This window comes from Microcaecilia unicolor, chromosome 7 (genome assembly GCF_901765095.1).
Source record: "Microcaecilia unicolor chromosome 7, aMicUni1.1, whole genome shotgun sequence".
In the NCBI taxonomy this organism is placed as follows: domain Eukaryota; kingdom Metazoa; phylum Chordata; class Amphibia; order Gymnophiona; family Siphonopidae; genus Microcaecilia; species Microcaecilia unicolor.
Window position 1 is genome coordinate 242,128,695 of NC_044037.1, and position 26,486 is coordinate 242,155,180.

The window sequence follows — 26,486 nt, forward strand, 5'->3', positions numbered from 1 at the left end:
TATTTATTTTTGTTACATTTGTACCCCATGCTTTCCCACTCATGACAGGCTCAATGCGGCTTACATGGGGCAATGGAGGGTTAAGTGACTTGCCCAGAGTCACAAGGAGCTGCCTGTGCCTGAAGTGGGAATTGAACTCAGTTCCTCAGTTCCCCAGGACCAAAGTCCACCACCCTAACCACTAGGCCACTCCTCCACTATTGTGATCATGTAACCCCATTATATATACATCATCATTGGCTGACTGCTTATTATAGGTTGTAGTTTAAGGTTTTACTTCTAACTTATAAAGTCTATCATATTGGTATTCCATCAACATTGCGGAAGTTGTTAGTACTGTATGTCACAGGGAGAATGTTGCGTTCCAGGACTGAACGTTTGTTGCAAATACCAGCGCCAGCGGTGACATGTGCCCATTTGGAGGCTAGGCATAAAAGGACATTTTTGTATTTATGACCCCAGCTGTGGAATGCTCTGCCACAGGAATTTTGGGGGGCTACAATCCCTGGTTTGGTTTAAGAGGTTGTTGAAGGCGAAGGCGTATTTTGTTCAGCAGACCTTTACGGTTTCACTTCCTGAGGGTTAGAAGTAAACCAGGGGCGTAGCCAGACCTCACGGTGGGAGGGGGCCAGATCCAGAGGTTGGGGGCACATTTTGAGTGCCGCTCTGCCGCCCTCCCACCGCCACACCTTGCCTTGCCTCCGCCTCCTCGCCCCCCACCGCCTCGCCACCTCACAAACAAATACTTTTGCTGGCTCAGCGTCAGCGTGCACAGGAGGAGCAAGAAGAAAGAAGAGCAGAGGGGCAGGCAGTGAATGTGCTGAAGAAGGCTTCAGCTGACGGGGGTTGGGGACCCCCGCCAGCCAAACCAGGGGCCCGACTAAATTTGCGGGGACCCAGGCCCCTGTGGGCCCCCGTAGCTATGCCCCTGGGTTAGACTGGTTGGAAGATCAGTGAGCTCAGCTGAAGATGAAAATGAAAATGAATATTGTTTTTGTGTGACTGGTGTGGATGGTTGTGAGATCTTGGATATCTGTGCTTTACAATTTTTTTTGAAGTTCCTTTAATATATTTTTAATATGTTATAGTTTGTTATTGTAAATCACTTTGATTGCTATGGTAAGGAAGCGGTATATCAAGTTTGAATAAACTGTAAACAATGTAATTTCATATTGTAAAGCTAGATGCTCCTTATCTGTAGCCCTGCAAGCCCGTCAAAGAATAAAACCAAGAAATGGGGTGGTGGTTAAATGAGATTTTCAGGTGTTTTACTCTCGCCTAAGTCAAAGTCCAGGTTTCTTTGATATACCGCAATACGAGCAGAAAGCACATCGAGCGGTTTACAATTTAGAACCATATTCGAGGGGGAAGGGGTTACAGGTGGGGAAACAAAAAAAACAATACTCTGGGATGGGGCATACAAAGGGTAGACATGAGATGGAGAAAAGGATGTTACAATATTTCTGATGGGGAAAGAGGGGGGTGGGTGAAACAAAAGGGAAAAACACTTTAAAGTGAGCAACTATATAGAAGAGGGAGCAAGAAAGGACTGCATGGTTTAAAAAGACAAAAGTTTACCATTGTCAGTAAGGAAAAAAAATCAGGGGGTTGGGGTGGAAAGATGTGAGAGGAAAAAGTGAGCTTTAAGACAGCCCTTGAATATTTTAAGGGGACTATTTTAAAGAAAAGTAGGCACCTGGGTTTAATTAGAGAATTCTAGTGTAGGAAGCAGAACCCACAACTACATTTTCAAGTCCAAACTTAAAGCCCACCTCTTTACCACTGCTTTTGACTCCTAACCACTACTCACTTGCCCTGTCCTTTTACCTCGCCTATTTATTCCCTTACCCTTAATTGTTCTGTCTGTTTACCTGTCTTATCTAGATTGTAAACTCCTCGAGCAGGGACTATCTTTTTGTGTATGGTGTACAGCGCTGCATATGCCTTGTAGCGCTATAGAAATGATAAATAGTAGTAGTAGTAGTAGTACATTTCAAGTGTGGACTTTTACCTGCCCTAGACCTGTTGAAAATATCCTCTTTTAGATTTCTAAAGAATGCACAAAAATTCTAAGATTTTTATAATCTACTCATGTAACTGTGTGCTCTGTCAACATGTGCATGCCCACTTGAAAGTATGAGCCCTCAAGTACTTATAATATCGCACCCAGGGAAAAGAGCAAGTCATCACATATGTGCAAAGATTTATTTATTTATGGATTGCATTTATATTTTGTATAAAACTATGTAGATTAGATATGTATGTAATTAAAGTACATGCAAACAACAAGCAAGTTTGACAGACAATGACCACGTTTGTTTGAAATATTATTTTCTTATCAAGCAGCTACCTGTTAGAAGTTCCTCGTTAATGAGTTATGGTCAGTTACTGATTAGAAAACTTTTTAAAATGTTTTTATTTGAGCAATTTCTTTTGCAACAGTAATAATGTACTATACCAAAATATAGACTTAGAAGCTGTAATAGTTTTATCTTTTATATTTGATTGTTTACTGAATTCCCGGAATATACTGGTTATTTTAATTGTGTCATCCATGTTGAGCTGATTCTTTTGGAATATGCAGAATACAAGAATAAATATTATTATTACATAAACATAATATTAAACTATAACATCCTACCAGAAAATCAAAAATACCATCATCTACCTGTATTCTTAGCACCTACAACTAGGCAGTTTATTATACATTTACCCTCTTAAAGGGTAGAGATCTCTGGACAGGCCCAGTTTAGGACCAGAGCCCCGTAGCTAGGTGGGTTGCCAGGGGAACGGCCACTCCCCCAAACGGACTTCCGATGGTGCTGGCGCCTATTTTTCACGTGATCTGTCGTGTTTAAAATATGCGCCGGCGGCAGTCCACTCTCCACTCCCCCTGCACCCTCAACCTGGCTACGCTTCTGCATAGGACTGTCTGTAGCACGTGAACCTTATTCTATCACAATCATCACTTGTGTTTGTTCTTTACCGGACTTGGCGAATGCCTTTACGGTACTAGGTAAGCCACATTGAGCCTGCAAATAGGTGGGAAAATGTGGGATACAAATGTAATAAATAAATAAAATAAAGTGCTACTGGCAAGAGAAATTGAAAATTTGGCTTGTAGAAGTTCAAAAATGACTGAAGTTCTTAAACTAGGTGATTTTTTTTGAATTGGGGTTAGTCTGCTGACACTATCTGTTATTGCTTCTTAGGATTTCACTTCAGTTTTCATTCAGTTATGCCTGTGTTCTGTAAAATTCTTGCAAGGACCTTGGGTAAATTATTATATTGAAGGCACCCCTAAACCAGTAAGGGTTTCAGGATTATAACAATGAGTATGCATGGCACAGATTTGCATACAATGGGCTGCTAATGTATGCAAATTTATCTCATGTATATTCACTGTGGAAATCCTAAAAACCTCCAGGAGAGGTTGAAATTCTATCTTAAAATGATGTTCACGCACTGGAAATGAGTGTGACCAGTGAAAATGAAAGTGGTGGATTTAGAACTGCTTAATCTGGCAAACTATTCATTCATTGAAGCAGTTGCTAACACAGGGCATGATACCTGATTTAGGAAAATTGGAAACAGTTTCAGTCCCTGCTCCCATTGTAAAATGATGTGTACTCAGGAAAAATAAAAGTCAAACTTGGGGTTTTTTTAAATCTGATTCTGTTGAACAAGCAAGCTCTAATTTGTGCCAGACTTCATCTCTGGACCAACTTCACATCTGTTCTTGGCAAATGAAGTTCCTATATGAGCAACCTGCTGCTCCTCCATGCAGACACTGCCACATGAATAATGCTGCCTGGGGCACTGTCTCACATCTTCAAGAACTCTTGGGGAAAGCTAGGGGTTGGGAGGCCCTCATCACCAGTCTGCGGCTTTTCTGTTTCCTCAGGCAGTAGAATCATATGTCGGTGTGCGTAAGACCCTTTGTCTGCCCCTCTTTTAAATGAAGGCTGCGTTTTCCTCCACCTGTTTGACAGAGATTGATGATCTGCTGTATTCATTTTCACAGGAGCTGCATAGAATGCACTCTCTCTTCTGAAGGCCAGTCACAGGGGGAATGCACAGAGAAATGTAATTAGCGATGCCACTGTCAGCAAAACAGAAGGTTAGCTTTTTTCCTTTTTTATCACATTAATTTTCTACATGTACCTGCATTTGACTTGGAGGAGGGGTAGAATCTCTGGATTAACTTGTCTTCACAGGCTGTGGATGCTGTCACCTGACACAGTGCAAGCGTTAGAGGGGTACAAGCAGGCAATTTGAAAACATATGGCAAGAGAATGGGCGCCAGAAAATTAGAGATGTTTTATGGCTAGAGATTCTAAGATACGCTGTTCTTCAGCACATGCTAATGCTGTTAACGTGCCTGCAGGTCCCATTTTATGCAATAGGACCTAGCTATGAAACATGCATGGCAATGGCATTAATGTGCACTAATGGGGTAGATTCAGTAAATGGCACTGAAAGATAGACACTGAGATACAGGACGCTAAACATGAATTCTACAGCAGCAGTTCCGCGTGGAACTGCCATTTTAGAATACTAACTTAAGTCTGCATTCTCACGCCTAACTTTAAGTGAAGCATTTATGCTCATGCCTATCTACTGGCATTTAGGCGCATAAATGCAAAACTGTGCCTAAATGCTGAGCATGCCCCTGACCTGCCCCTCCCTCTCCCTTGGCCATGCCCCCTCAGGAGATGTGCTTATAGAATAGGGGCCTAGATCATTTACATGCATAACTCCTAATTAGTGTTAGCACTTGTTAAGGCCAAATACTGAAAGTTCTCACCAATTAAGCATGAATTGCGCCAATTATTTTTCATGCGTAAGGGACCCTATTCTTTTATCGCACGCCAAATTGTACACCTAGAGAATCAGGGTAAACTGTCAATCTGCTGTTGGAATGCTTTGATATAAGAGAGATTTAGAAGGAATGATGTGGGAGAATGTTAACGTTTGTGGGTGAAAGAAAGAAAGCCTTCCTCCAAATCAAAATGAGGTGGCAATTATGGAAAATACATCCATGCTTACCTTAATAAATCTTGTATGCTATTGGAAGGGTAGCTATTAGGGAGGGCATGCATAGATATTACAAATTGAAAGGAAGCTCTGGGGCAAAGAATTATAGGATGAGGGTGAAAGGGGATACATTCAGGAGTACTCTAAGTAAATATTTCTTTATGGAAAAGGTAATGGAGCCTGTAATAGCTTCTCAGTGGAGGTGGTGAAGACAACAACAGTATCTGAATTCAAGAACAGAGGATCTCTGAGGCAGAGAAAGGGATTATTGAACTTTGTAGCTGGTGTGGATGATGGGCAGACTGGATAGACAGCATGGCCTTTATCTGCCATCATTTTCCATGTCTCTGTGTTAGGAGGTGTTGAAATTAGTGAGAACTGCTTCCAGTAGAAGTTAAGGGGTCAGCTGATGCCATTTTGAATCCAGGCCTGAACGGAGCGGGAGTAGTTACTGGGGACCACTTCTGCTTCCACTAGACCACCAGGGACCCAGAGTAAGGGCCAGAGGTAGGGGGCTTTGCTGTCAGAGTGGTCAATCAGGGGGGCTGAGAGCAGTTTGTCTAGTGTGGGGAGGGATCAGGGGGACCATGAATTTCAGGAACAGTGATTTAAAAAAAACTGTTCGCACATACAATGAGAGATAGGAAGATGCACAATTAGGGGTGGGGAGAACATTTGGCTTACCCTTTTCTAAAATACCAAGGGATTTATGAACATCTCGATCTGGATTTCTGAATTTTGATCTCAACATGCTATATAAAATTGTCCTTTAAACCTAAAAATCATCATATTTTTTGAAGCTTGTTATGTCTGTCTTAGTGCTCTTTTGCATACATTTGGTTCGCTCTCTTGACAGTTTTCATTTCATTGAGTTGATGCAGCACAGACAATGTCAATCAGCAACTAAATGGCATGCATTTCAAAACATACCTGAAAGAGAAAAGGGGGTTGGAAATATCAAGAACACCCACATTTTCTACTTTCCTCTTACTTCTTCTCCTGCCGGCCCAGTAGCCCCAGCTGTCAGAATCAAGGAGAAGGGAGTCATCACAATCTTACAATGGAAGTTTCATGTTTTAAGAGATCTATTTCTTTCTTTCTGCATTTACCTAGCACAGCAGCATTTTGGTGGCTCTTGCTGGTGGCTTCGCTGACTCTATATTTCCTGGAATACTCAGTCAGCTATAGCTGACTCCTTAATTCCTCTTAACCAAAAAGAAAAAAAATATGTTTATGACCAGATGTGGCCTCATTTGAGGACCATTGGTCTAGAATGCTAGCTTTTACTTACTGTTAGCTGAAAGCTTTTACAACTAATTTATTCCTCTTAGATGTTTTATTAACATTGCCAAGCTTTGGTTAAAGCATAACCTTTCACCTTCTGAAATACTCCACCATTTCTGTGAACTTTGGAGGCCCAGTGTCGACTGTTCAGCACACCAAAGCATGCGTCCATTACTAAAAGGTTTGGTTAACTAGTAGAACATCAAGGGACAGCACTAACATCTTGGCTCTAAAACTCAGAGGTCTCCCATTACAAGAAACTTTTTTTCTTTTGATTTTTATTTCTTGTCTTTTCCTTTCACAAGCCTAGCATTACTACTACTACTATTTAGCATTTCTATAGCGCTACAAGGCATACGCAGCGCTGCACAAACATAGAAGAAAGACAGTCCCTGCTCAAAGAGCTTACAATCTAATAGACATAAGTACATAAGTATTGCCACACTGGGACAGACCAAAGGTCCATCAAGCCCAGCATCCTATTTCCAACAGTGGCCAATCCAGGTCACAAATACCTGGTAAGATCCCCAAAAAGTTCAATACATTTTATGCTGCTTATCCCAGAAATAAGCAGTGGATTTTCCCCAAGTTCATTTAATAATGGTCTATGGACTTTTCCTTTAGGAAGCCATCCAAACCTTTTTTAAACCCCTCTAAGCTAACCGCCTTTACCACATTCTCTGGCAGCGAATTCTAGAGTTTAACTACACATTGAGTGAAGAAAGATTTTCTCTGATTCGTTTTCAATTTACTACTTTGTAGCTTCATCGCATGCCCCCTAGTCCTAGTATTTTTGGAAAGAGTAAACAAACAATTCACGTTACCCGTTCCACTCCACTCATTATTATATAGACCTCTATCATATCTCCCCTCAGCCATCTTTTCTCCAAGCTGAAGAGCATGAAAAGGCTCTACATTGGGAAGGGTTTGGGGAAACTTGATTCAGGTTTCAAGCAGAGGAAGATTGAGTGGAATGATTCCTAGACTACTTTTTAGCTGCATGCAAAGGAATCATATCACTGTGATCTCAGAACCAATTTATATTTACTGTTGTGACAACATAGACATTATGGAGAATGTGTAAATGGCAACCTTTTAAAAAGTTTCAGTATCAGTTCCATACATGCTTATCTGTTCCTGAAACACAATCTAGCCATGATGTAGTTCTCAGTGATACAGAACACACTGTTCAGATGTACCATAATAGAGGCTATTCTGCTCTCCAGACAGGCAGTAATACCTATTTCGGAAGCATTTTCAATTCACTGAAATTCACTTAAGCACATTAAAAGGTGTATTTGATGGTCAGGAATGATAGCTGACAGCTGGCAGAGCCACTAATGAGTAATTTTTTTTAAGTAAAAAATCTATATGAAAAGAAAAGGATAAAGATCTGTGAAAAGCCTTTATCTTCTTCCTTCACTCCTCTCCATTTATCACACACTTGGTGACACAGATCCATCAGTTGTCGCATTATGAATCTCATTTGGCTGTGTGGCTTCTCTTTCTGCAGGTTTTTCCAAGGATAAATCTATTTTCTGCTCTTTGCGAGGTGAAAACAAATGTCTTATTACATTCCTGATGACTCCAGATGAGAAGGGAAGGACGGTCATTTATAACATAGACCAGAAAGGTAGGCATTTAATAGTGTAATGTCAGAGAGCAGGATGCAGAGGTAAAGAGTATAACAAATCACCGTAGTCTGCACTATTTTCAGCGGTAAACAAACTGAGATGTTTCACAATTTAACAGAGAGCCCAACTAATCTTTTATACTTTTGTTAAATAATTTTCTTCTCAGTCAGTAAAAGCACAAGTGTAGACCACTGATGTCTCATTGTAAAATGTTTTTATTTGCAAAACTTGAAAGGAGACTTCAGAGTTAAAACTATGGCCTCAAGTTTCTGATAAGATTTTCATGCCTCCTATGCTTTAGTTTTCAGAGAATCATAGAAACGGGATTTTTGAGACTTTAAGTTCTCATTCAGGACCAATACGAGAGTATTAGTAGAATCTTCAGCCTTACTCCCCTCACTTTAATTTTCAGGTCCCCAGGCATCCCCCCTGAGATTTTGATAACTAAGCTCAACAATAATGATCACCTTAACACCACCCTTCCCAAAACAATTCTGTAAAATGCATAATTAAAGACATCATGGGGTAGATATTCAAAGGCACTTAACTGGATAGTGCCACTGAATATTCTTTCTCATCGCCTCAGCACAATCCAAACAATACCAGGGTGTCTACACAGAGAGCATGGATGAAGCCGGAGGTTATCCGGTTAGCAGTGATATTAAGACTGCTAATCGAATAGCTAACCATATTAAGTTAGGATAGCAAAAAGGTTGCCCTAACTTTACCTGGCTAGGGAGGAAGTTATCAATTGGACTACTATTAAGTTGGGTTATTTTATTTATTTGGATTATTGCTCACACCTTCTTCAGTAGTAGCTCAAGGTGAGTTACATTCAGGTACACTGGGTATTTTGCTGTCTCTGGAGAACTCACAATCTCATTTTTTTTTTTTGAACCTGAGGCAATGGAGGGCTAAGTGACTTACTCAAGATTGCAGGGAGCAGCAGTGGGATTTGAACCAACCACCTCTGGATATCAAGACTGGTGCTCTAACCACTAGACTACTCCTCCACTCCATTTTGCTCTACTCCAAACACATTTTAGCAAGGGATCCCATTTTAGACAATGAGACCCTGTGCTAAAGTAACCCGACTTGTAGTAAAATAACCCGACTTAACAGTAGTCCATGTTGATAACTTCCCCTCTTAGTGGTTGAATATCACCATTACCCGGCTAGCACTGCCTGTCAGCAGAAGCGAAGCCAGGTTGAGGGAGCGGGAGAGTGGAGAGTGGGCTGCCGACGGCACTGGCACATATTTGAAATGCAACAGATCGTGTAAAAATAGGCGCCGGGTATTAAAGTAGGTCCGGAAGTCCATTTGGGGGAGCAGTCACTCTCCTGGCGACCCACCTAGCTACGCCTTTGCCTGTGGCAGCCAGCACTTGAAACAATGCTGACCACTGGCCGGCATACTGTTAAGTATGAAACTTTATGTCATATAGATATGCATAATGGTGATAATTTTATAAAGTATTTCAAGGGTATGAAGTATTTAACACACAGAAAATGGCTCTTTAAAATTTCACAGAGATATACATGAGTAAAAAAGAAGTGCACCAAAAGACTGTGCCTACCTTTATGAGATCTACATGGAGTACCAAGGGTGTAATTTAGACAGAGCTGAGGTACAGTTGTGATATATATAGATATATAGATATATATATATATTTGTTACTTTTGTACCCCACATTTTCCCACCTCTTTGTAGGTTCAATGTGGCTTACATAGTGCTGGAGACTCTGGTGTATACAAATACAATGTGAAGCTGTGATAGGGTAATGTTCATGTGGTAGGACCACATAGAGGAAACATTCAGCGGAAGAGTTCGGTGAAGGCCATTATGAACTTTAGTGTAGTTGTGTCACAGATATCAGGCACTTACGTTGGGTCTGTAGGGTATGCCTTTTTAAACAGGTGGGTGTTGAGTGTCTTTCTGAAGTGTAGGTGGTCATATATGGTTTTCAGGTCTTTGGTAGTGCATTCCACAGCTGTGTGCTGATGTTGAAAAAACTAGATGTGTAAGTTGATTTGTATTTGAGTCCTTTGCAGCTTGGATAATGTAGATTTAGGTACGTTCGTGTTGATACGAATGTGTTTCTGGCTGGTAGGTCGATAAGGTCTGTCATGTAGTCTGGTGCTTCACTGTATATAATTTTGTGAACCATAGTACAGATTTTGAAGGTAATGCGCTCTTTGATAGGGAGCCAGTATAGTTTTTCGCGAAGGGGTTTTGCGCTTTCAAATCATGTTTTTCTGTAGATGAGTCTTGCAGCCGTGTTTTGTGCGGTCTGAAGTTTCTTTAGGATTTGTTCTTTGCATCCTACATAGATTCCATTGCAGTAGTCAGCATGGTTCAGTACCATCAATTTTACCAGGCTGCGAAATGTTTCCCTCGGGAAGTATTGTTTCACATGTTTGAGTTTCCAGATTGAGTAGAACATTTTCTTTGTTGTGGATTTTACTTGGCTTTCTAGTGTAATGTAATGGTCCAGTGTAACGCCCAGGAGTTTCAGGCTGTTTGAGACAGGGGTGTGTGTTCTGGGGTGTTGATAGTTGCGGGAGTGTCCATGGTGTATCGAGATGAAAGGATATGACAGTGGGTTTTTTCTTTATTGAGTTTTAGTTGAAATGCATTAGCCAAAGAGTCCATGGTGTTCAAGCCAGTTTTGATTTCGTTAGCGATTTCTGTCAGGGTGGATCTATAACGGATGTATATAGTGACATCGTCTACATAGATAAAAGGGTTAAGACCTTGGTTGGATAAGGCCTTGGCTAATGGGGTCATCATTAGGTTGAAGAGGATTGGGGTTAGCGGTGATCGGATGTATATAGTGACATCGTCTACATAGATAAAAGGGTTAAGACCTTGGTTGGATAAGGCCTTGGCTAATGGGGTCATCATTAGGTTGAAGAGGATTGGGGATAGCGGTGATCCTTGTGGTACTCCGCAATCTGCTTTCCACGGTGATGATGTGTTTGAGTTTGACTTTACCTGATAGGTTCTTGTGGTTAGGAAACCCTTGATCCAGTTAAGTATGTTGCCGGCGATCCCAAATTTGTCAAGTAATCTTATTAGTATGTTATGGTTTACCATGTCGAATGCACTAGACATGTCGATTTGGAGGAAGAGTATGTTGTTTCCTTTTGCTATTTCCTGCTTGAATTTGGCTAGTAGAGTGAGTAATACTGTTTCTGTGCTGTGTAACTGGCGAAAGCCAGACTGTGACTCGTGTAGTATTGAGAATTTGTTTATGTAGTCTGTTAGTTGTTTGGCTCCAAATAGGTGGGAAAATGTGGGATAAAAATGCAACAAATATTTAATATATTTATTCTGTTAGCATGTTCCACCTGGACTTCTTTTTCTCTCCTCTCTCTAGCGCAGTTTACTATTATGTTGTCATCTATGTGACTCATTACCAGCTTGGTTCCTGTGGCTCTTCATTTAGTTACTCAAAGTCTTTCTTTAGGGCTTGTTCCCCAATTATGTAAGAAGGTGGTTGTCCGTCGGTCCGTTACTCAAAAAACCCTCACTTGATCCCTCGATTCCTGAAAGCTATCGCCTGTTTCTAATCTATGTATTCTTTCCAGAATTACTGAACGTGTTGTTTTTGACCAACTGTATTCCAGTACCAGTGATCTGTCTATTCTTCTTCCGCGTCAAACAGGTTTTCATAATTCTCATAGTACAGAAACTACCATAGCAGCACTTTTGAGTGAACTTCATTCTAACCTTGATGCCAGCAATGTCACTCTTCTGGTCTCACTTGATCTATCTTCAGCCTTTGACCTTATTGACCACACTCTTATCTCATTTTGTCTCTCTAGGACTTTCGGGAATGGTTCTCTCATGGTTTTTTTCATTTCTTACTTCTCACTCTTTTACAATTGTTACAGCGTCTTCTGTTTTTGCAGATTTTCCTATGTCATGCGGGGTTCCTCAAAGTTCTATACTTTCCTCTCTTCTTTTGAATATTTTCCTCAGTCCACTTGCTACTTTAATCCAAAGTTTCAATATAAAATTCTTAATTTATTCAGACAATATTCTTCTGCTCTTTCCTACATCTCCCTCTCATTGAGAACTTAGTGGTCTTCAATCATGTCTTGCTGCTGTCTCTGGTTGGCTTTCTGACAATCGTCTGGTTTTGAATACTTCAAAGACTGTCACTTGTTGGGTTTTGAGTCCTATTACAAATCCTTCACTAGTCCCAGTGCTGTTTAACTCTCCTGTACCTACTGCTGATTCGTTGAAATGCCTTGGTGTTCTCATTGATTCAGCTCTTTCTTTTCAAAGTCAAACCTCCACTGCTCTTCAGTGTGTTTTTTTGTCTCTGGTCTATTTCTAAATTCCTTGAGCCTTTTGGTTTGCATACCTTGTTCTATGCTTTTGTGATTTCCCACCTTGACTATGCTAATTTAGTCTATGCTGGTTTACCTTCTTTACAACTTTGCCATTTACAAACTTTGCAGAATACTGCATCCTGTCTTCTTTGTAATGCGTGTAGGTCCAACTCTGTCACCCCTGTTTTGTCATCCCTCCACTGACTTCCAATCAAGTTTCAGCCTTGGTTTAAAATTCTTTGCCTCGTCCATAAGCTCTTCACTGTGATTCTCCAGCTTATCGTTCCTCTCTTATTATTCTTTTTACACCTTCACGTGCTCTCCTTTCACTTGAATTTCATCATCTGGTTTTACCTTCACCAAAACAGGCCCGTTATGAATCTACTCATCACTCTGCATTCTACTTTCTGGCACCAAAATTATGGAATGACATCCGCCCTGTCCTTTGCTCTGAATTGTCTTTTTTGCATTTTAAAGTCCTTTTAAAAACTCATTTTTTTCACTCTTGGGTTAGTTTTTCATCTCCAGCATGTTAGACCTGGGTGTTGGCCATCGGTTACCTACTCAGTTGGACTGTCGAATTTGTATATATGTCTGTTTGCTGTTGTATGAATGAATCTGCCCTATCAAATTATGGAGTTCCTTTCTTTTTCTAAAAGTGGCAATATATTAAAATTTTTAATAAACATAAACCTATTTAGGCATGGACATTAGCACCATGTTTTTGTTGGTGCAAATGAACTGGCCTAGATTTACGTGTGACCCCTGCACTTAAGTGCTATTCTAAGCTATTCTATAAGCACCTAACTTTAAGCATGGCTTATAGAATAGCACTTAAGTGGGTTTTTTCGGCATTGATTTTATAGACAAAATTTATTGAAGCTAATCCAAAGTACATAGCTACTGAAAGGGCCAAAGAAGCCTTTGTAAAATAGGCATAAAACAGGTACTTTTTACCAAAACCGAGCTTCTCATTTCCCCCCCCCCCCCCCCCCCAAACCCACCTCCCTGCTCCCCCCATTTTCTATTTCTGTTGATGGCTCTCTCATTCTCCCTGTCTCCTCAGCTCGAAACCTTGGGGTCATCTTTGACTCTTCTCTCTCCTTCTCTGCTCATATCCAGCAGATTGCCAAGACCTGTCGTTTCTTTCTTTACAACATCCGTAAAATCCGCCCCTTTCTTTCCGAGCACTCTACCAAAACCCTCATTCACACCCTTGTCACCTCTCGTTTAGACTACTGCAATCTGCTTCTTGCTGGCCTCTCACTTAGTCACCTCTCCCCCCTCCAGTCGGTTCAAAACTCTGCTGCCCGTCTCGTCTTCCGCCAGGGTCGCTATACTCATACTACCCCTCTCCTCAAGACCCTTCACTGGCTCCCTATCCATTTTTGCATCCTGTTCAAACTTCTTCTACTAACCTATAAATGTACTCACTCTGCTGCTCCCCAGTATCTCTCCACACTCGTCCTTCCCTACACCCCTTCCCGTGCACTCCGCTCCATGGATAAATCCTTCTTATCTGTTCCCTTCTCCACTACTGCCAACTCCAGACTTCGCGCCTTCTGTCTCGCTGCACCCTATGCCTGGAATAAACTTCCTGAGCCCCTACATCTTGCCCCATCCTTGGCCACCTTTAAATCTAGACTGAAAGCCCACCTCTTTAACATTGCTTTTTGACTCATAACCACTTGTAACTACTCGCCTCCACCTACCCTCCTCTCTTCCTTCCCGTTCACATTAATTGATTTGATTTGCTTACTTTATTTATTTTTTTGTCTATTAGATTGTAAGCTCTTTGAGCAGGGACTGTCTTTCTTCTATGTTTGTGCAGCGCTGCGTACGCCTTGTAGCGCTATAGAAATGCTAAATAGTAGTAGTAGTAGTAGTAGTAGTTTTAACATTTATTAGAGGCAATGTGTCATGGAGTTATTCCCCACATTCCCACAAGGGCAATTTCCAAAAATCATTTATCTGGGTAAATGGGCTGTTTGAAATTGTCCTCTTTCCCTGTGGATGAAAGAACACACTAATGGTTCTGTGAATTTATGTGGCTGTCGGGACCTTTTGTTGGTTTGGCTACAGCTGCTTTTTGACACCCCTGCTTTTATTTCTGTTTTAGTTTCCCATTTAAGTGGCAGAATGGTTGGAAAGCATAGATTAAAATAATGTGCAAAAATCTGAAATTTATAAGGTGCACAGGGTGGCAGTGTGATCTCCCAGATTTAAGATTAAGTTTATCAATGAAAATAAAACATGGAAAAGAAAATAAGATGATACCTTTTTTATTGAACATAACTTAATACATTTCTTGATTAGCTTTCGAAGGTTGCCCTTCTTCATCAATTGCCCTTCTTCTTCTATGTCCAATAAAAAAGGTATCATCTTATTTTCTTTTCCATGTTTTATTTTGTTTTATTTCTATTGATTACCTTTAAAAGTGACTAACACGGCTACCACACCTCTCTACTCAAGATTGTTTGGAAGGGATCCAACTTCCCTTGTCGAAAAGGTAAATGATCTGGGGTTCTGGTTAGATTTGAAAATATATTGGGGTTTCCAAGTTGCTACCCTTATTTGGTCAGTATGCATAGAAAAGTATGTTCCACCATGGTCTCTTTTAGATTGGCAGGAAAGTGCTAATTGATTTTTCCAAGGAAGGAAAAGGATAAACTGAAACACACAAAATCAAAGACATTCTCAATTGTGGTTTCAACCCTCTGCAGCTCCATACTAGATAAGGTTAGAGGATGCAAAGACTGGCTACAGCTTTGTAAACTGATTAAGATCTGGTTGTTTAGAAAAGCATTTCTGGGAGAAAGAGATTTTGAAGTTGTAAGAGACAACACGATGGAGAGGGGGGTGATTATGTATAACATTTTCTGGGATTTTATAATTGGGAAAACTTTGTATTGTGATCTTAATTGTATTCTGCTGTAAATCATCTCAGGTTGTCCAATCAGAGGCAGTTAAATCAATGTGCACTAATAATAATAATACAGTATATTCATCAAAATATTATGCCAATTGGCAAGGACTTTTCTAGTCAGATAACTGAATGTCCAGGGTAGAACTGATTCTGAAGCACTGCACTATGTAAGGCAGTGGGAAGTCCTGAGACAAGAGCGGGATCTATTCACGGCCTCAGATTTCAGTGGGAGATCCCAGGCATGGCACTGCAACTTCAGAGCACACAGCAATGGCCATTGCAATAAAACATCAAGCTGCTTGGCATATTGTGTGAGAATTATATCATTTATTCATAGGTACTTGGCATGAACTTGCATAACAAGCAGATGATTCAAAACATGTGCAGAGATTGCACACTGAGGATTCCATAAGAACTGTCAAACTGGGTCGAATCAAAGAACCAGAATATCGAAAAACCTAACTGCTTATTTTCTGTGTTTTTCCTCTTTTTGTATTACTATTGTGTCAATTAAAGTGCCCCCACTCTCTTGCCACTGACAGGGCTGAGCAGCAGGTAGAAGAAATGTATGCAAGAAAGAGGCCTGAGGTCAAGAGCCCATCCATAGTCCAAAATCATAGTTTCAGGATGCCTTGAACCCAGGATGGTATCCATTCCCAGACTGTTATGTTAAATAGCCTCACAAAAATATACAAAAGCCCTTTTGGAACCTAGTGAGGCTATCTGCCTCAACAGGGAGTTATAATAGCATTTCCATGTATTTCCTTTTAATTCATTGCTTGGTATTTTCTTTGAGTGTCTGTGTTCCTTTTATTATGAGACACTGGGTCTTCACCCAAAAGGATGTTTTCCCATTCTATGCCTATGGAAAAAATCTTGATGAATGCCTGCGGTGAATAATAGTTCCTGTGTTACATTCTCTTTACTAAACATAGGGGCCATTTTACTAAGCAGCAAAAATGGCCTAATGCAGGATGCATTAGTTTTGCCCTCTGCACGCACTAATCATGCACTATTTATTTTTTGTATTTTGGGGGGGGAGTGGGAATCTCAGGGGTAGAGAATAAGCATGGAATTTTGCTGATCAGCTAGCTTATAGACATTACCACTGTGCTAACTGTTTAACATGTCCATAATGCAGTAGCCCTTAGTGCCTCCTAAATAGAAAGCAGCAAGTGCTCCTGCGATAATGTTTTTAAATGGCCGCGTGCTAATGCGCACACAGCCAGAAAAAGTTATTGAAAAATGCCTCTTTTATGGACACACTAGAAATTGGCTTAGCTGGAGGAAAAGACATGCAAAAGGGTGAGCTAAGCCCATTTACTGCAGCTGGTACACAACACTATTCATTAGTCACTCAAATGTAGTATGTTGTACAGAGTACGGTTTTGGGGAAGATAGACTACTGTAATGCATTATATTGGGAGGTATCAGTGTCTAGACGTCAAGCCTTGCAAGGAATTCAAGATTCAGCAGCAAGGTTGATTATAAGTGTCCCTAGGTATAGTCATACCTCTCCTCTTTTGAAACAGCTGCACTGGTTGCCAGTGGATAGTAGAATACGTTGTAAGGTATTGGGCCTTCTACATCAGACCAATTATGCTGTTGCTTCTTTTTATCTTTTGAATGTATTGTGAACTTAACAACTCAACCACTCCTTGCAATCACAATCTGCGAAGCAAGGAAGGTCAGCTGGAAGACTCACAGGACTAACATTGCAGGCATTAAACTGGATGCCTAGGGCTGCTGGTGATACCAGAAGAAGCTACAAGAAGCATTCCTTACTGCAGAGATTCTGAAGATCAACTGGGAGACCCACTGGCCTAAAATTGCAGACTTTAGACTGGATGCCTGGTGATGCCAGAAGAAGGCCCCTTTCTTCAGCTACAAGAGGCATTCCCTACCATGGAACATGGCTGTGGGCACATAGCCACAGGCACATACCCAAAGGGATATTACTAAAGGAGCATGTCTCGCCCCTTTGGAGCAACTGAAGAGTGAAAAGCAAGGCATTGTGCTCCACTCCAATGGCGGAGCTTAAGGGGGAACAAGAAGACTCTGGTGGTTACTGTGGTAAAGGAGCCCATGGATTTGTATCTGCAGTCTTCAAAGATACTGATTTCAACTATAAATATGAGTACTTTCTCCACCCTAGATGCTTCTATGTCATCAGGGGGTCCAACTCCCCCCCCACAACCTGCCTTGAGTAGAGAGATGGAGCACTCTCCCAATGCTGTGAGCATGCTCTCTTCTAAGGAAGTAGTTTCAAAGGATGACACATCTCTGAATTCCTTATTAGTTGACAGCGCAGGTACTGTTCCAGTAAAAGTACCATCTAATGTTCCATTTTCCTTTAAACGTTTCTCCTCCATCTGGTGATATATCTTTAAAAGATGTCTATGAGGCAATCGCCAAGATGGACAAAAATGTAAAGGATAATCCTTCATTGTACAGTAAATGCACTGTGGATGCAGTGAGGAAGTTTGTTGAAGATGATGCTAAAATATCCAAAATAGAAAAGGTTTGGAGAAAGTTCAAATTGCTATATTGCTGCCTCTGCAAAACATAGTTTAATGATCCACCTTCAAAACATTGGAGAATGCTACAAGGGCATGTAATTTGCAGTTGCTAAACTTTCCAGTTACTCATTTTCTTTTTCCTATGGGGTCGCTCAAAAAGTATCTTAAGAAAGTTGTACAGCTGTCCTTAAATGTAACCGATGTTTAAAAATCTTTATTATATACCAAGAGGTGTTAAGCTTATCAATCAGGAAGGAGATTGTGATTATTTCAATACAACGGATAGTTTAGATTTTATTAAGGCCCTTGTTTACAAATCCGTTCTAGCGGCTGGTGGTGCGGTACTGCCAGCACAGTCCATTCACTTTGAATGGGCTGTGTCGGCAATGCTAAGTGGCTTTGTAAACAGAGGGGTAAGCTTTTTGGAGTTTTCCCAAGGCATCTCCAAGTGGGCTACTTTATCAGTAACTTTGTCTTCAGTGGATAAAAAGATGCCGATTTTGAAATCCTATTTTCAAAAGAAAAGTACCTTTCTGTGGTCAAAGTGTTTTAATGTTTCCAGATGTAGCCGGGCCAACTCAATTAAGACTAAGGCCTTCCTGCAGCTTAAAGCTAAAGTTTTGACTGTAGGGGCACATTCTTGTTGAGGTTTCCCTATAAATGCCTGGTTACACGTGAAAGCAAATCATATGTATTTTTGGATCCTGTGCATTTAGAAAAACCTTCTGTTAGCTAAAGTAACTATATATTCAGGTGTTAAAGAAATATGAGCAGGATTAATAGGGTTTAAAAAATTTGATTTCAGGCTTGTAAATTTTGCCTAATTTTTGGTTTTCCTTTTTTGATTGCTGATCTTGTTATCCCAGTGTGATCTTACCTTGATGTGGACTTGATTGTAATAATGTGGTGGTTATGGGGACAATATTTTCCTTCCTTTTTATTTGTTCTGCAGTTTTCCTGTTACTTTATAATGCATGATGTAACTTTGCAATTCTAATTTTAAAAAACTTGCAAAGCAGCTAGCTCTTGCATACTTGAATGAGGTCCATTATGTGGACACAAAAGCCTCTGCTCTTTCAATAGCTGGGCTTCTGATATGGAATCATTTGCCCCGTTCACTACAGTTGTGTGCAAATGTAAGGCAGTTTAAAAAGTTGCTGAAATCACATTGTTTGTGGCGGCCTTTGTTGGTATTTGATGATGTCTTAATGCAAAGGTAGAATTATTGAGGGTAGTGTGCAATTGTCTGTGATTGTTTATGTTTTTTTTAATGTATGTTTTATTGTTCCCCGCTTAGTTGTAGGTGGGTTGTATAGGTGGGTTATAAATGTGGAAAATAAATAAATACATGCATACTCCATATTAGGAATTACAATGTTTGTGTTAATTTACCAACTTATGATTTTAACCCAGGTGATGGAATGTGGATGCTCTTGTTAACTGCAATCTTTTCAGCCACCCAAGCAAATAACCAGTGAGTCAGGCAGCTACAACACACAGCAGTTAAATATAACCATGCACATTTTAAGATGCTGCTGTTATAGTAGGCATTCCCAGTGGCATGTTTGGATGGCCTAGTTTCTACCCTGGAACCTTAGCTGCAACAAATAGCAGAGTAATTTTTTATGCTGTTACTTTTAGCCAATTTTCAAAGAGAAATTACCCAGTCTGTTTCCATACAAAAACTGACTAACAGATACAAGGTTGAAAAGTGCCCCAAGGATTTTGCTTATTACGATTTACTTCCCAAATGTCTTGATGAATACTCTCAATACATCTCCAATCAAAGCCTGTCAAACCACTATTGGTATCATTACACACTCTTTTGCCTGGTGTGTTCTAAAGATAAAAGCTTAATGCATCCAAGGTTCTTGTCTGCTTATTATTTTTAAAGCATTTCTATATTATAAAGAAATCAAGCGTGATTGCGGTGCAGGAGGTCAGCACACCACTGCTAGCAACAACTGAATGATCAGATTCACTTCATTCTAATTAATGTTTCCCAAAACTAATCTAATGTGAAAGAAAAAGTAATATTCTGTACTAAGCTACAAATTCTCATTAAATACAGACTATACAGACACAGGGGAAACAGCAAACTAAAATGCTTGATTGTATGTAGTCTACAAGGCAATAAACAGCTGACAGATTCATCAACCTGTAAATCATGGAGCTGTAAGTTAGAACTAAAATATGAGCCCCACTGTGTGTTAAACTGAGGAAGCACTGCAGGAGAGCTGCTGGGTTTTTTTTTTCTGAAGAAGAGATGAGGGAGTGTGACTAGAACAAATATAATATTGGCATGTTAATACAGAAAACATGTCTCGAGCTTAGACCAGCCCATTTGCCCAGGATTTAGAGGGTCATTTTATAATGAGTTTCTAGCTTAAGACAGCCAAAACACATGTATTTTCCCCAAAATTCTACAAAAAAGCACTAAAACTTGTATGCACAAATTTGGGTGCATGACCAATTTGCGCATGCAATTTAATGGAATAATGAGCTAATTAGCAGTGATAATCTTTTCACAAGTAATTATTGTCACTAATTACACATGTAAATTTAGGTACGAGTCAAAGAAGAGGGCATGGAAAAACGGAAAGGTCATGGGCGGATTGGGAGCATTCGTTTCAGTTAGACATGTAATTATAGAATAAGGTGGGATCCGTGCCTAATTTAGACACAAACAATTGCACCATGTTTCCACTGGTGTAAATGGCTGCTTCTAAATATAGTCGTGGTTCTCTATATGCTTTATAACAAAGACCACTGACCATTTTAGTAGCTGTCCTGTTTATATCTTTTTGAAGGTGTGGTCTCCAGAATTGTACACAATAATCTAAATGAGGTCTCACCACAGTCTTATACAGGGGCATCATCAACTCTTTTTTCCTACTGGCCATTCTTCTCCCTATTTATTTATTTATTTATTTATTACATTTGTACCCCGCTCTTTCCCACACATTGCAGGCTCAATGCGGCTTACATAGTAAATTACAAACACAAAGTCTTTACAATCACAAAGTCTTTAAAGAGAATACTATGAACTATAGTAAATGTATTGATAGTGGGTTTTTGAGGAATAAGTGAATCGAGCGAGTCAGGGCAAACAAGGTAGGAAAAGCAAAAGGGAGGGGATTGGAAGAGATGAAGAGATGGAGGATGGAGAGGAAAGATAAAGGGCAAAGGATGGGTAGGAAGATAAGGAAGAAGAGATTGGAAAATATAGTCAATGTGTAAAAAAATCATGGACCGAAGTTAGAAGGAAGAGTTTAAAGTTAAGTAGGGTCAGGCGGGTAGGCTGTCTTGAAGAGATGGGTCTGAGCATTTTCCTAAAGGATAGATGGTCATTGATTGTTTGGATGGATCTTGGCAAAGCATTCCAAAGCTGGCTACCCAAGAAGGGGAAACTGGATGCATAGAAGGTCTTATATTTAATACTTTTGCACCCAAGCACCCTTCTAGCTTTCGCCATCACATTTTCTACCTGTTTAACCACCTTAAGATCATCACATACGATCACACCCAAGTCCCGTGCCCTAAACCGTATCATTTCCTTAGGTTTTTGCAGCCCAAATGCATGACCCTGCATTTTTTAGCATTAAATTTTAGTTGCCAAATTCCAGATCATTCTTTAAGGTTCACTAAGTCCTTCCTTCCTCATGTTATCCAAACCATTAGGGGTGTCTACCCTACTGCAGATTTTGGTATCTTTCAGAAAGAAGCAAACCTTACCAGAAAGCCTTTCAGAAATATCACTTACAAAAATATTACAAAGAACCAGGCCAAGAACCAAACCTTGCGGCACACCATTGGCAGGGGCGCACCCAGCAGTGCTGCACCTTTAACACAGCTGGCATGGAGGTCCTCCATCTCCCTACCTTAAGCATCACTCTTGTTTGAACGGGTTCCCCGGCAGTGACAGTGGCGGCAATTCCCACATACTGCCTGCCGCTAAGCCAGAAGCCTCCTTTCTGCCGTATCCCGCCCCCCTCTGTTGCAACTTCCTGATTCTGACTAGGTGGTGGCGGGACATGGCAAAAAGGAGATCTCCAGCTTGGCAGCAGGCAGCGTGTGAGAATCACTGCTACTGCCAGGGACCTGTTCAAGCAAGAGCAACGCTCAAGGGAGGGAGAAGCAGGACTGTGGGGGCCCAGCCTGCTCTCCTCAACACTGCCACTGCTGGGGACCCATTCATAGAAGGAGGGTTGTGAGGTGGGGTATGGAAGGAGAGATGCTGCACTGGTGGGGGGGGGGGGGGAATACAGAGAGAATTGTTGGACATGAGATGAGAGAGGATAATTGTTGGACATAAGGGTGGAAGGGAGGGTGAGATGCATGGAGGGTGAGAGAGGGAGAAATGCTAAATGGAGGGTGTGAGGGGTGAGAGAGGAAGACATGTTGGACGTAGGGGTGGAAGGAAGGGAGAAAGGCTGCATGGAGGGTGAGGGAAAAATGTTGAACATAAGGGTGAGAAGGGAGGGAGAAATGCTGCATCAACGTTGAGAGGGATGAAAGGGAGAATTGTTGGACAGTGGAGAGAGGGTGGGATGATGCATGGAGGGTGAGGGATGAGAGAGGGAGGACGTGGGGTGGAGGTGTGGAAGATAGGCTGCATGGAGAGTGAGATGGGTGAAAGAGGGAGGAATGTTGGACATAAGTGTGAGATGCTGCATGGAGGGTGAGAGAGGGAGACTTGTTGGACATGGGGAGGGAGAATTGTTGGACATAAGGGTGGAAAGGAGGGTGAGATGCTATATGGAGGGTGAGAGGGGTGGGAGAAGGAGAAATGTTGGACATAGGAGTGAGAGAGGGAGAAATGTTGTGCATAGGGGTGGAGGGGAAGGAGAGATGTTGGACAAGGTAGTGTACAAAAGGAAGGGAGAAAATGCTGCATGGAGGAGGGGGAAGATAGATTTTGGACACAAGGGAGGGAAAGAGAGAGATGGTGGACAATAGGAGAAAGGGAGAGATTTTGGACATTGGGGTAGATGAAAGGGAGTGAGAGGAGAAAAAGAGGAAGGTGTTGGCTCCAGGAGCTGAAGGGAGTGGATGGAGAGATGCCAGACAGTGGGAGTGAGGGAAGAGAGAGGGAGAAATGTTGGAGAAATAGGGAGTGAGCAGGAGGGAAGAGAGAAAGGACAGGGAAATGTCAGGCTATGAGAGTGGAGATGGGGAGAAAGAAGGAGCAGCTGCTGGTCTAGAAGGGTGGAGGGGATGGCAAGGAAATGAATGAGAGGATAGTGATTTGCAGAGAGTAGAAATATGGTAATAGGGATTAGATGAAAGAGAATGGAGGGCTGGGGAAGGTTTGAGATGAGTAATGGAAGAGCTACTGGTTGAGAGAAGATGGAAATTTGATAGATGGCTGAAAAGTAAAAAGGAAGAGAATGGTGTTAGAGGATGAAATTTGAGTTGACAGAGAGCAGAAAAGAAAAAAAAAAGAGAGAGGAAAGAGCTAAAAAGGAACAATCAATATGTTAGAGGCAGGTGTAGTTAGGGAATAGACAGGAGAGAGGAGAGAGGAGAAAAGACAAATGGACAGCAGCCACTTGAAGGAGAACTAGCAGACGGCAGACAGGAAAGCAGAAAAGAGAAACCAGAACCAACATGATGGAAAAATGAACTGTCCAGACCACAAAGGTAGAAAAAATAATTTTATTTTGAATGCTTTAAATTTTAAAAATTAAACAAAAATTACATGTTGATGCAATAAACTGATTCATAGTGTGTTTGGTTAGTAGCCATTTTGATATTGTTGCCACATAGTGTGCACTCCTATACCCTTTGTGGTGTGATAGTCATGGCAGGTGGGGAAATTGGAGGGGAGGCAGAGAGGAGAGGGGTTCAGGGGGGGCCCTCCTTTATTTTCTGACCTGGGCTCTAGCACAGCTAACATCAGTCCTGACCCTTGCTGTATAGTTGGTGGGGATCCCCAAGCATACCCAGATGTGGAATTTATCCAAAGATGGCCAGAATTCCCAAGTTCTGCAATCGACAACAACATCCTTGAGCCACCGACAACTAAACATACATCAGCATCAGTGGCTTAGGGATGCTGCTGCTGCCTGCCAAGCTTGGTAAAAGGGAATTCTGGCCATCTTCAGAGAAAGTGTCATTTATATTTTGGGGTGGGGCAGAGGAAATGTTGTGCCTACCCAAAATTGGCTGTCTGGCTACTCCACTGACCACTGGTAACATCCTTTTCCTCAGATTGAGCTCCATTTACCACTACCCTCTGTAACTTCCACTCAACCAGCTCCCAACCCAGTCAATCACTTTAGGGCCCATACTGGGACACTCAGTTTATTTATTAGTCGTCTATGCAGAACCATGTTAAAGGCTTTACTAAAATCTAAACATATCACATCTAGTTCTCTCCCTTAATCCAACTTTCTGGTCACCTAGTCAAAGAAATTAATCAGATTTGTCTAACAAGACCTTCCTCTAGTGAAACCATGTTGTTGTGGGTCCTGTAATCCATTGGATTCCAAAAACTTTACTATTCTCTGTTTTTAATTTACTTACCACAGAAGTCAGATTTACTGGCCTATAGTAACCATCCTATTCCTTACTTCTGCTTTTGTGGAATGGGACCACATCTGCTCTGCTCCAGTCCTCCAGAGAAGCATTGTAAAGGTCAGCCAGCAAAGCTACTAGAACTTCCCTAAGTTCCTTCAGTATCCTTGCATGTATGCCATCTGGCCCCATTGCTTTGTCCTCCTTTAGTTTAGCCAGCTCCTCATGAACATGGTCCTCTGAAAATCATTCAGAGACTACCACTCCTCCATTCCTATATGTGTTTGTTTTCTGTGGTCCTGCTCCCAGCCCTTCAGCTGTGAACACAGAACAGAAATATTTGTTAAGCAAATCTGCCTTATCTTTATCAACTTCTATATATTCTTCCCCTTCACCTTTGAGTCTCACAATGTCATTTTTGCACTTCCTCCTATCACTAACATATTTAAAAACTGTCTTGTCCTCCCATTTTACTGTATTGGCTATTTTTTTTTTCTTCCATTTGCTTTCCTGACTACTCTACCAGTTTCTCTTAGCTTTTCCAGATATTGTCACCTGTTTTCCTCTTTCTGCGACCGCTTGTAGTTTATAAAAACTAACCTCTTTTTCCTTACCTTTTCAGCTACTACTTTTGAGAACTAAAGTGGTCTCCTTTTCCTCTTACTTGTATTTATTTTCCTTAGAAAATAGTTTGTTGCCCTTAGAATAGCTCCTTTCAGTTTTGCCCACTGCTTTCCTACTTCTTCCAGATGTTCCCATCCAGACAACAATTCTTGAGGTAATTCCCCATCTGAACAAAGTTGGGGGGGGGGGGGTTGTTTGGCTTTTTTGTAGTCTAGAACTTCACTTTTGAATAGACCCTCTCCACACCTATTTTAAACTACACCATCTGGTGATCACTGAATGCCAGATGATCACCTACTATTACATCAGAAACACTCTTCCCATTAGTAAGCACTATCCAATGGCCCCCATCCCACATGGGTTCCATTACCAATTGCTGGAAGAGTTTCCCCTATAGAGAATTTAGGATCTCCCCACTTCTAAAAGACCCCTCACAACAGGGATATCACAATCAACATCTGGCATATTAAAATCACCTATTAATAGTACTTCCCCTTTCACAGCTGTATTTTTAATGTCTTCAATTAATTCTCTGTCCATGTCTTCTATCAGCGAAAGAGGCCTGTATATCACACCAATGTAAATACATTTTCCATTCCCTTTTTCCAGATTGACCCATTGTACCTCTTCCTGACCCTATAGGTCCTGCAGTTGTGTGGCTTTAATTTTATCTTTAACATATAATGCCACTCTTCCTCCCTTTCTTCTTACCCTGTCATTCCTGAACATATTATAGCCCGGTATAGCGATATCCCAGACATGGTTCTCTGTGAACCATGTCTATGTAAATGCCACTAAATACAAATCAGCCTCTTCCATCACAGCTTCAAGATCTAAAACCTCATTTCTCATACTGCTTTCCAGACGTTGCCCCTTTTTCCCATTTGTGTAGAGGTATTTAATGTGTCACTTACCTGAGGGCTTGTACTTACCTGGGAACTTTGATCACCCTGCCCCAAAGATTCTAGTTTAAAGTTCTCTTCAGTATGATAGCCAGTCTTCTTTGATAGATGGACACCATCTCTCCTCAGCAGCCCTTGAGAAAGCATCCCATAATCCAGGAGCCAAAACGCTCATGATGACATCATCTGCACAGCCACACATTCATCTCAGGATGCGAACTCAACAAGAAGGATCAACAAGAACACCACCTGTGCACCTGTTTGCTTCACCCCTCTTTCCTAGAGCCATGAAGTCACTTTTGATAGTTTTGGAGGGGTACCTAGCACTATCCTTTGTGCCAACATGGATGAGCAGCATTGGATAATAGTCATTAGGCTTGATGAGTCATTGCAAGCTCTCTGTAACATCTTGAATTTTGGCACCTGGCAAACAGCACACCTCCTGGCATATCATTTCTGGTCTGTAGATGAACACTTCTGTACCCCTCAGAAGAGAATCCCCAACCACCACTACCTTTCACCTCTTAGTGGTCACTGATCCAGCAACTTTGCGGATTTTGAGCTCCAATACCTCCTCTCTCTGGAATATTCTCACCTCCTCTACTTGCAGGGCTGAATATTGGTTCTTCAGTTCAAGGGCAGGTGGAGTCATGGTATTAATCCTGCAAGTCTCGTGATCTGAATCCAGACCGTCCTCTTT

General features: G+C 41.2%; 1 protein-coding gene across 1 annotated transcript in view; it reads left to right on the forward strand.

Moving 5' to 3' along the window:
* ITGB6 (integrin subunit beta 6) overlaps window positions 1–26,486 on the forward strand; it is a 147,238-nt gene that overhangs the window by 93,081 nt on the left and 27,671 nt on the right. Inside the window, 3 exon segments of the mRNA XM_030208990.1 lie at window positions 4,025–4,087; window positions 4,089–4,120; window positions 7,835–7,954. Of these exon segments, the coding sequence (XP_030064850.1) occupies window positions 4,025–4,087; window positions 4,089–4,120; window positions 7,835–7,954 (215 nt within the window).